Source organism: Bison bison, unplaced genomic scaffold (genome assembly GCF_000754665.1).
Source record: "Bison bison bison isolate TAMUID 2011002044 unplaced genomic scaffold, Bison_UMD1.0 scf7180017864371, whole genome shotgun sequence".
In the NCBI taxonomy this organism is placed as follows: Eukaryota; Metazoa; Chordata; class Mammalia; order Artiodactyla; family Bovidae; genus Bison; species Bison bison.
Genome location: NW_011494943.1, coordinates 2,033,346 through 2,044,249, shown reverse-complemented (window position 1 = coordinate 2,044,249; position 10,904 = coordinate 2,033,346). Strand labels below are relative to the sequence as shown.

Below are 10,904 nucleotides of genomic sequence, written 5' to 3'. Positions count from 1 at the left end.
AGGCGGAGGCCGTGTGCGACCGCATGGCCATCATGGTGTCCGGGAGGCTGAGGTGGGTGCCTGGCTGGCGCGCGGACCTCTCCCCCGCATCCGCAGGGGCGGAGAGCCCAGGAGGCGTCTCTTGTCTTTCAACTCTTCTTTCCCTTCCCTGGACCAGGTGTATGGGTTCCGTTCAGCATCTGAAAAGCAAGTTCGGCAAAGACTATTTACTGGAGGTGAAGGTAAAGGCGCTCACCCTGGTGGAGCCTCTGCACACGGAGATTCTCAAGCTCTTCCCCCAGGCTGCTCGGCAGGAGAGGTGAGGGCCGCCCCAGGTGTGAGGCCTCCAGCACCCACGGCCTCGGCTCGTCCAGAGGACGGGAAGAGGGAGCCCCGGCGGCCTGTCGGTTACAAACAGGCTGTGGAGGGGCCACTAGGAAGGAGGGAGGGGCCTCCCTCGCCGCCCAGCCGTAAAGAGTCCGCCTGCGATGTGGGCTTTGATCCCCGGGTCGGGAAGATCCCCTGGAGGAGGAAATGGCAACCCTCTCCAGTATTCTTGCCTGGGGAATCCCATGGACAGAGGAGTCCGGCGGGCTACGGTCCATGGGGTTGCAAAGAGTCAGACATGACTGAGCAGCTAAACAGCAACAAGGACACACAGGAGACAGACAACACCTGAAAGTTATTCTCAGTGAGTGTTTCGTATTAATGGGTGGACAGTATGCGTGTCCGTGTGTGTGTGTAAACTGTGGAATGACAGAGATTAGGGGGAAAGTACAAGCTTGATCATCAATTTAATGGTTTTTTTAAACAGACAATGAAAATTCTGTATCAGTCTATAACATTTTACCAAATACGAAATCACACCAAGAGCTCGAACAGACTCACATGCCTCAGAAAGGCTGACTTTGCCTTAATGGGGGTTTAAGATGTCCCTGGGGATTCTGCAGGCAGGAATGCTGGAGTGGGTTGCAGTTTCCTGCTCCAATTGGGGTTTGGATTTATCTCTCCCACTAACCTCTTTGGCCCCGTCAGCTCTTAGTCACAGCCACGGGCTCTTCCCCGACTCGCGTGGACTCTTTGTTGTGGCCCGAGGACTCTAGCTTTGGCTCGTGGGCTTAGTTGCTCCTAGGCATGTGGGATCTTCGTTCCCCAATCAGGGATCAAACCTGAGCCCCCCTGCATTGCAGGGTGGATTCCTAAACCCTGGACCACAGGGAACTTCCCTGACTCTATCTTAAATTAATTGACTATAAATAATTTGATCCTCCCTATAGTTCCTTTGGGCTTCCCTGGTGGCTCAGATGGTAAAGAATCTGCCCGCCATGTAGGAAATCCAGTTTCAGTCCCTGGGATGGGAAGATCCCCAGGATGGGAAGATCCCCCTGGAGAATGGAATGGTTCCTTTAAAGTTGCGTGAGGTCAGCTGTGAGTTACAAATAAAGATAAGCAAACCCATGTGAATAGCAGACTGAGCCAGAATTTCATTGAAAGGTGTACAGTTTTCTTACATACTACTACTCTTTTTAAAAACTATTACTTATGAGCACATATCGTGCTGGAGGCTGGACACTGTGTATGGACTAGATAGATAGACGAGGTTCTTACGGTGCTTGAGTCCTTTTGAGGAAAGAGTATTAGCAAAGGAAGATGCAAATGAATGAGGGTTAAGGGTGGACTTTAAGGCTGAGCAGGTTTGGCCAGTGGAAGAATGGGGATAAGAGTCACTCTTTTGAGAAAACATCACGTGTAAACACTCAAGAGTGAGCTCTGTGCACAGAAGACGGAGAGAAAACTCATATCCATGATGTGTAAAGAGATGTCTGCACATTTGTTCTCTACCTGTGTCCCTGTTTCTGCTCTGCATATAGGTGTCTGTACATTTGTTCTCTATATATCTGTGTCTCTGTGTCTGCTCTGCAAATAGGCTCATCTGTACCATTTTTCTAGATTCCACGTACATGCGTTAATGTACAATATTTACTTTTCTCTTCAAGGGGGAAGGGGCTGTGGGGTGAATCAGGGAGATGACTGATAGTATGCATAAAATAGACAATTAATGAGAACCTACTGAAGATCACGGGGAACCCTACTCAGTGCTCTGCGGTGATCTAATGGGAAAGAAATGCAAACCAGAGGGGATAGGATCTGTATCCATATGAGGCTGATTCATTCTGCTGCACAGCAAAGACTAACAACAGTGTAAAGAACTGTCTCCAGTGAAAATTAACCTAAAAACCCCCAAGGACGTAATAAATAAAAAGGAGAAAGTTATTAAGTGTGTGTGAATTTGATTCTTTTGAGAAGTCTAAAGGAGAAGGACCAAAGAATGTTCACTGAATTGTGCAACATGAGGTCCCGGATGGACATATTTGGGAAGGCTAGAGGTCAGGGAAGAATTTTTTAAAGGGAGAGAGCTCTACAAGTTTTAATTCTTGTACAAAAGATTGAAAGGAAGAAAGTTTGATTAAAAAGTTCCAGGGAGCATAGAAAGATTGGCTTTTGAGAGTAAGAAATAGAATACGAAAGAAAGACACCACAGGCCAAGTGTGAAAGTGTATCAGAGTGATTTCTCAGAATTTATCATGAACAGTAAGTTAGGGGCAAGCAGATTTTTGTCCTAATCAGATTTTTATGACGAAAGATAATTTTTTGGCTCAGATTCATGTTTTATCAAATTAAACTATTCGCCTTTTATTTAAAGGAAACGTTTAAAAAATTCTTTGGTTATTTTAGCTGTCAAGACCTTCCCAGTATTGTAATGTTGAAGGATAGTAACTCTTCCTCTTTCCTCCTCCCAGATATTCGTTCGTGATGGCATATAAATTAGCCATAGAGGATGTCCACCCTCTGTCTCAGACCTTTTCCAAATTAGAGGCAGGTGAGTTTAGACTGTTGAAACTTAATGTACTGTAAATTTTTTCATATGGAATGGATATCACATAACTTCAAGGACAAAATGTATAGCATCAGTCAAGCCTTGGAAAATTTCCCCTGGAATAGTCTTAAAAATCTTAAAGGGAATGCATGGACGACCCTAGACTTGGCTTCACGCCACCCGATTCCCCCTCTGCTCACGAGGAAATAAGTCAGAACACTCTGTCCTGGTTCCCTTGCATACCATTGGAGCATAATTATCATTGTGGCATCCCAAAGAACACCAAGGCGAGCTTCTGGCAGCTCCAGGTTTGTCAAAGTCAGAGGCACAAGAGCAGAAGCTTGGAGCCACGGATTCAATCTAACTGTGGATACCTTCTACTCCACTGATCCGTGTGCTTATGTCGGTGCTGGGACGACTGAAAACACGCAGGGATGAGACTGGCGAGTCAGGGTCGGAGAGGCGGTTCTGAACTGGTTTCAGAGGCGCTGAGCACAGCTCACGCTGGGTGTTTCTGGTACCTTGACATGTGAGAAGCATGGCGTTTACTGAACGGGGGCCAGCAGGGAGTACACTCCGTGGATCTGTAAATACAGACCAGGAGCAGAGGCTGAGGCGCTTAGGTGCATCACTGACTCACTGCGGGAGACAGTGAAGGGCGGGGAGCCTGGCGCGCTGCGGTCCACGGCGTCGCAAAGAGCCGGACACGACGTAAGCACTACACGACGTAAGCACTACACGACGTAAGCACTACACAACAACAAAGCAATGCTCAGCAGTTGATTTGGAGGCCAAAGCACACAGGCACAGAGCCTCAGAAGGCCGCACGCTGAAAGAGCCACACGGTTCTCGGTAACGAGAGGGAGGCTTACAGGTCATTTACACGGGGATGCAGTGCTCTTTTGACTAGCCGTATCAGCACTCTTTAATTTATCCTTCAAGAAAATGCAGTTTACTTGGCCCATATCCTAAAGTATCTCCTGAATTCGAAGTTGCTGTTAATGTTGCTGGCTTTGAAAATACTTCTGATGACAAATGTGCAGACCCTAACGTCAGCCCCTTTACTCGCAGTGAAACAGGCCTTCGACCTGGAAGAATACAGCCTTTCCCAGGCCACCTTGGAGCAGGTGAGGTTTTCAACCCTCGAGCATCAACCTAGGGCATCTTTGTGTGAGTCTCAGGGCACCCTCACCTTTCAGAAACACCCTGACATGGTCGTTGCCTTCTTTATTTTCTCTGACTTAGGTATTCTTAGAACTCTCCAAAGAGCAGGAGCTGGGGAATTTGGATGATGACGTGGATACGACAGTCAGATGGAAACTTCTGCCGCAGGAAGAGTCTTAAGACCCTGAACCTCCTCGTGCCGGATGTTAGCTCTCACTGCATCCTCAGTTCCCATAACTGTAGAAGAAGCTCTTGTTCTTGAAGTTAACACAGCATTCAGTAGTTCAGACATTCAATAACGGTTAAGGTTTTTATATTTTTTTATTTGATGTGGACCATTTTTAAAGATCTTATTGAATTTGTTACAGTACTGCTTCTGTTTTACGTTTGGGTTTCTTGCCCCTGTGTCACGTGGGGTATCTGCTCCCGGACCAGGGATGGAACCCACACCCCCTCTATCGGAAGGAGAAGTCTTAACCACTGGATCTCCAGGGAAATCCCGTGATTGGGTTTTAAATGGCTTTTTAAATTTTAGAATGGAGAGAAGAGGCAAAGATAGGGAAACGCAGCAGACAAAGTTAATGTAATCAGACCCTACACTGATGAGGCCTGTTTTGTGTTTAATTCATAAATCACATGATGTTAACATGTGCTGTGTTGTTCAATAAGGCTGACTGCTCAGCACGTGTTACAAATAAAATCTTGTAGGCTTTTTAACCCTAGACTTTAAGCTTTAATCTTTTTAAAGCATTATTTACTTAAGTGAGTGAAGTTGCTCGGTTGTGTCCGACTCTTTGCGACCCCATGGACTGTAGCCTACCAGGCTCCTCCATCCATGGGATTTTCCAGGCAAGAGTACTGGAGTGGGGTGCCATTTCCTTCTCCAGTGATTTACTTAAGTACCAACTTAATGTGACATGGACTGTCAGAAGATCTAAAAAGCTGATAGATGAAAGGACACAGCATAACTTTTAGACTTAATCATATAATCTGATTATAAAATGAATAAATGCTGGTTTCAGTGTGTATAGAAATTATGTGAGTGAAGATTTCGGTAATCTGTAGTAAAACCACAGTAAATATTTTGGCTGACCTATGTTCAACATGCTTTTCAGGAGTACTTTTTCAAAGTTGGCATCAGTGAGCCTAGTAATTCTTTATACTTCTCACTTACATTTCCGGGATGTCTCCCATGTCGTTATAACCCTTCTGCATTCTGTAGCAACTTGATGGCATTCCTCTGGTGTTCTACCATGTCAGCCTTTTTCCTGTTCCCTGACAGTCTGGTTCCATGCACATTTATAAATAAAGCTGGGATGAGCTGCGTTGAAGTCTCATTTGATACAGTCTTAAGAGTACGGAGCTCACATATCAACTCTTAGCTCTCTGCTCTGTGAGACTTTGCTCTCTGTTCTCTGACCCGTAGAAAAAGTCAGTGTCCGTCCTCGGCTTGCGAGCCAAGGAAGCAACAGGAAATTGTCATCTCAGGCTCCTTGACTCTGACTTTGCTCACCTGCTGACCTCTCTTATCTGCTCTGTGGTCAGCTCCTTTGTCTCCAGCTTGGCACTGACCTAGAGGTAAGATTTGTCCCCTTGCCTAGACTCTTACAAACGGCTCTTTCCACTGCTATTGGGGGGATTTGTTTCGTGGCTGTGATGGATCATCACCATTGGTCAAACGAGGAGTGCAGTGAAGAGCAGCAGCTTCCTCCTGACCTGGGAGAGTGCTCGAAGTGTGCGTAAAAATTTGACATGTATTTCAAGCGAGATGTTATTTCATATACATTACAGTTAGTCCCCTGGATGCGAATGAGTTCCATTCCAAGAGCATGTTCGTACATCCAATTTGTTCAAAAGTCCAACACAGGCAGCCTAGGTACCCAACTAACACAGTCATCTGCACAGTCCTGTACTGTAGCAGGTTTATAATACTTTTCACACAAATAATACATTAAAAACAAAAGTAAAGCGCTTTTAATCGTACAGCACAGAACGTTGAAAAGTGCAGTGGTACCATATGACAGCTGGCACACAGGCTGCCATCAGTGAACGGGCAGGACGAGCCACTGACCAGGGAGACGGAGGTGGGGACGGCAGAGCTGAAGGGTCGCCAGCAGCAGGAGGCGGGGGCCGAGCTGCAGTGTCACCCACGCCTGTTGGTGGCACAGTGTCTGGTTCCTTAAAAGAGGAGCTCGGTGAAAAGCAGCACCCACCACTGTCCACAAACGTTCTCACTCCAGTCAGATGGAAAATGGTCAAAAGAGATGCAGCAAGCTGTGCGATGTCCTCAGACGCAACTATTTGCCAGCCAACACCGTCAGCTGTCAGAGAAAGTCACCTCCTCTAGCAGATTTCTTTAGCTGCTTTGAGCAGGGCGCCCTGGACTTTCACTTTGTAAATTTCGTGCTGCTATAAATGGAGACCATGCAACTCTGCTCAGCTTCATTCCTTCTGCCCTTAAAATGGTGGCTTTCTGGCTGGTGCCCATGGCCACAGAGAGGGCATGGTACGACCACCAGGAAAGCACAGTTTGGAAATAGTAGGAAGAACTTCTCCGTGTTTTCAGCACGATGTCTTAACTGATTGCAAAATCCCCACATCTTTGGGGATTTCGTATTTCACAAATCTCTACGCCTGGTAGCATTTCCTGGGTTCCTAGGTTTCTCCGGTGGCAAGAACTGGACTCACACTTGCTGACTCAGGTAAGGAGGGGCTTGTTGTAATCCCAGGCGTAGCCCAGAACAGCAGCAGGCCTCTAAGAGCCGGCCTGAAGGTCTTCCTGCAGGCAGATGCCCTGCGTTCCCTGACCTGGAGCATGTGCGGCCTCAGTGGCGCCCCCAAGCCTTGCTGTGCGCCATGACAGGCTGACCTCCTCCTCCAGGTGCCCAGCTCAGTGTGTCTGCGCCCAGCCTCCTTCTGCTTAAAGTCCTTGTTTACTTCAAGTCTCACCTTATGCCACGGCCTCCTCTGTTCCTCCTGCCTCCTCGCCTCTCTCCGTGGTCCTTGGCTTCCTCTCTTTCCCAGTTCTCATTCCAGAGAGCTGAAGCTTGAGGTTGGCTTTGCTTCTACTTGGACTGTCTTTACAACCAAGAGCACACAGGCTAAATGCGAGGCCTCGGATCCACCGTACAAATGACGGTCAGCCCTCCGTTAAGAACGACCCTGGGGCCTTCCCTGGCGGTCCCGTGGCTGAGACTCCGTGCTCCCAACTGCAGGGGGCTCAGGTCCCATCCCTGATCAGGGAACTAAGAGTTTGCACGCCGCCACAAAGATCAAAGATTCTGAGTGCCACAACTAAGAGCCGGAGCAGCCAAAGAAATGAATAAATAGATCTTTTGTAAAAAAAAAAAAAAGAAGCGCCCTGGCCTTGTGCCTCCGGAGGGCAGTTTCCCCTGAGGCAGCTGTGAAGCACTGTGTTCCTCGTGTTCGATAAAACCCATTGGAGTTCAGCTCCTACATAGAGTGTGTGTCCTTCCACACGGCCCTTCCTCCCATTGCAGATGCATGGAATTTCAGGTGAAATAAGACAAAACCACTTCAATACCTTAAGTTCAATAAGCTTCAGCCTGTGTCGCAGGGACCCAGCATCATACTGAACCTGGATATCAACCACCAAGAGTGTGAATGGAATGTGTGCGCCCACCTGAGATGCGGTGGTTTATCGTGGGTGAGAATCAAGGACTTAGGACGCTTCTGCATGAAGCCGGCTCCTGTGAAAGGCCACTCAGGCTGGGGCAGGGGACGCCTGCCACCTGGGAAGCTGGTCCAGACACTGGCTAGAAAAAAAGTCCGAACTGTCGTCAAGTGGCAGGACAAGAATTTATCCTATCCACGGGGTCCAGGAATCCCAACTGAAAAAGCCAACCTGTGTCATCAGAAACATGAGCTAACAAGTATCGGCGAGGATGTAGAGAGACGGGAGCACCTGTGGGCTGTGGTGGGGACCTCAGCTGGGGCAGCTGCTATGAAAAACAGGATGGAGTGGCCTTGAAAAGTCAAAACCAGAACAATTGTATGATCCAGCAAGCCCACCAGAGGTTGCAGATCCAAGGGAACTGAAAACAGGATATTGAAGAGGTGTCTGCCCTTCCCCGTTCACCGCAGCGTCATTCACAAGAGCAATGATGAGGAAACCGCCTAAGCGCCCTTTTGCAGATAAAGAAGGTCACACACACACACACACACACACACACACGAGGAACGCTATTCAACCACAGGAAAGCGGGATATCCTGCCACTGGTGACAGCATAGAAGGAACCTGAGAGCATCGTCCTAGTGAATCTAGAGAAAGACAGAGCTGTGTGATCTCACTTAAATGTGGAGTCTAGGGAAGCCAAGCTCACAGAAGCCGTAGAGCGGTGGTCTCCGGGGTGGAGGGTGGGAGAAATGTGGAGACACTGGTCAAAGGATGTAAACTTCAAGTTATAAATGAATACTCCTGGGGATCTAATATGCATCAGGATGACCTTCATTAACAATATTACATTCTTGGCAGTTGCTAAGAGGGTAAATCCTAAACAGTCTCACCACAGAAAAGAAATAGTAATTATGTGACGTCATAGCAATTGCAGGACGTTGCGTTAGCTAACACACATCGTCATTTTTTGATATAGGAGTGTATCAGATCAGCACTTTGTATATCTTAAAAACGTACACAATCCTGTATGTCGGTTACATCTCAATAAAGCTGGGGGGTAGTCAGCCTAAAAGGGGCCAGTGAACAGCTAGGAGGCACGGGAGGTCAGGCAGACAATAAGGTCAGGCAGACAACAAGGTCTGTGCAAAATGTGGCTTGTTCCCAAAGCAGCAGGAGAGCCAGCCGACACAGAGGCCTCTCTGAAAAGAGAGGAAGCAGTGAGATGGCAGGCTGGCCAGAGGCAGAGCTCACAGGCATTGCCGACACCCAGATGCTCGTAACACGCAGCGTTTGAAGCAGAGCAGATGCTGATGGGTTGAATACAGAAGCCAGTGCCTCTGATGATGTAGCAGGATGGCTCTAGATGGGACTGAAAGTGCTCACGGTCGCCATGGAGCGCTGAGCTGAGCTCCCTGTGCTGTGCAGGCTCCCGCTGGCCGCTTTACACGTGGCAGAGCTCATAGGTCTGGGGGTGAGGGTGGGAGGGAGCCCCACGAGGGAAGGGGTGCGTGTATTCACATAGCTCACTTACGTAACACAGTACCGGACACCACGTCGTGAAGCAACTCTACCCCAGTGAAGATACAAAACGGATGGCTGCAGGTAAAATGAATGGACATTTACTGCCCAGAAATTCTCACTCCATCTGGTTTTTAAAAATTGTTGTAAAATATATGCCTAAGATTTGCTTGAAATAGAGTAGACACAGGTATTATAGGAATAGGAACATTTATAGGAAATACCTAGAATAGGCAAATTCACAGAAGTGGAAAGAAGAATAAAGGTTCAGGGTGAATGGGGAGTTACCAGTTTCAGATTTCCTGTTTTGGATAATGAAAAAGTTTTGGAACCAGATAGTGATGACGGCTGCACAACATTGGGAATGTGATTAATGTCATGGAATTGTACACTTAAAAACGGTTCCGATGGCACATTTAATCCTGTTTTCTAAAATATAATTTAAAATAATTCTGACATAATACATGATTGATATAAAAAATCGTACACTGTAAAGCAGTCTAAGCTATGGAAATTCTCTTGCTTAGTTAATACATTTTTCTATCCTATACATGTAGGATAATAGGAAGTCACTTGTTTTGAAATTGTCTTATTTAACAACATACTGTGAACATCACACCTTCTCGTTTGATTGTATTTGTATGTCATTGCTTGAGACGCCTGTGTGTTATTTCAGTGTTTGGACGTACCCACAAGGTTTAGTTGAAAATGGATTGAAAGATATTTAGGTTCTTTCTAAACCTCCCTTTGGAAATAACGCTGCAACTGAGGCGGTTGTGCGTGGTCTTTGGTGACCGTCTTCCTGCTCCCTGGAGTCTGCTGCTGGAATGCCTGGGTCAGAAGTTTTGTCCGTGCCTGGGCTTTCAGCTTGAGGCTGCCTGGAGTGTCTTGAGTACTCTGCAGACAGGTGCCCGACTCTGCATCGAAGTCAGCCCCTCTACATCAGCAGTCTCCCAATAAAGGAAGGGATTAGAAACTGCTGGCGATCAGGACAACTCAAGTGCCCATTTCCAAAGCTCACTTTGCTGTGTCTGTTGTTGTTATTGTTGTCTAGTCGCTCAGGCCTGTCTGACCCCTGCGACCCCATGGTCTGCAGCCCGCCAGGCTCCTCTGTCCATGGATTTCCCAGGCAAGAATACTGGCATGGGCTGCCATTTCCTTCTCCAGGGGATCTTCCTGACCCAGGGATTGAACTCAAGTCTTTTGCATTGGCAGGCAGGTTCTTTACCACTGAGCCAGACCTTTATTCTATTTGCTATAGATAAAATGAAAAAAGGAAACCAAAAAAGATGGCATACATGGATCGCCGTCTCCGATGGATGAACGGTGCGATCGGTGGAAAGGGAGTGGAATTTGAAAAGCCCTGTTCTGTTCTCCCTCCTCGGGGGGGATTCCTGGAGGCATGAGCAAGCTACGGGGACGTCCCACCTGGCACTGAATCGAGGTCCTAGGAAAAGAATGTTCCTTCTCCCAGGGGCATGACACTGTGTTTCTCCCTCCTCAGAGCCAGCCTGAGGATCACACGGAGTGGAAAAAAGTGTCTGATCAGTTACCACCACCACTGTGATGACCACATAGCACATAATGAAGCTACAAAAAAAAGGAGAAAAGTAACAGTGACCAAATCGGCTTCCAAGAGGGTCCACGACAACCGACTGTTGTGCTGAGTGATCTAGACCTCTGTGTGATATGGGAAAAGTTATTGGCCAGAAGAGGAGAATTCGACT

General features: G+C 47.5%; 1 protein-coding gene across 1 annotated transcript in view; it reads left to right on the top strand.

Annotated features, from left to right (window-relative positions):
• The window catches only part of ABCA10 (ATP-binding cassette, sub-family A (ABC1), member 10), a 54,673-nt gene extending 49,326 nt beyond the window's left edge, over window positions 1-5,347 (top strand). The window contains exons 35-39 of the mRNA XM_010856478.1: window positions 3-52; window positions 158-298; window positions 2,781-2,860; window positions 3,929-3,984; window positions 4,103-5,347. Of these exons, the coding sequence (XP_010854780.1) occupies window positions 3-52; window positions 158-298; window positions 2,781-2,860; window positions 3,929-3,984; window positions 4,103-4,201 (426 nt within the window). The 3' untranslated portion in view covers window positions 4,202-5,347. The remainder of the gene's footprint in view (window positions 1-2; window positions 53-157; window positions 299-2,780; window positions 2,861-3,928; window positions 3,985-4,102) is intronic.
• The last annotated feature ends 5,557 nt before the right edge of the window (window positions 5,348-10,904 follow it).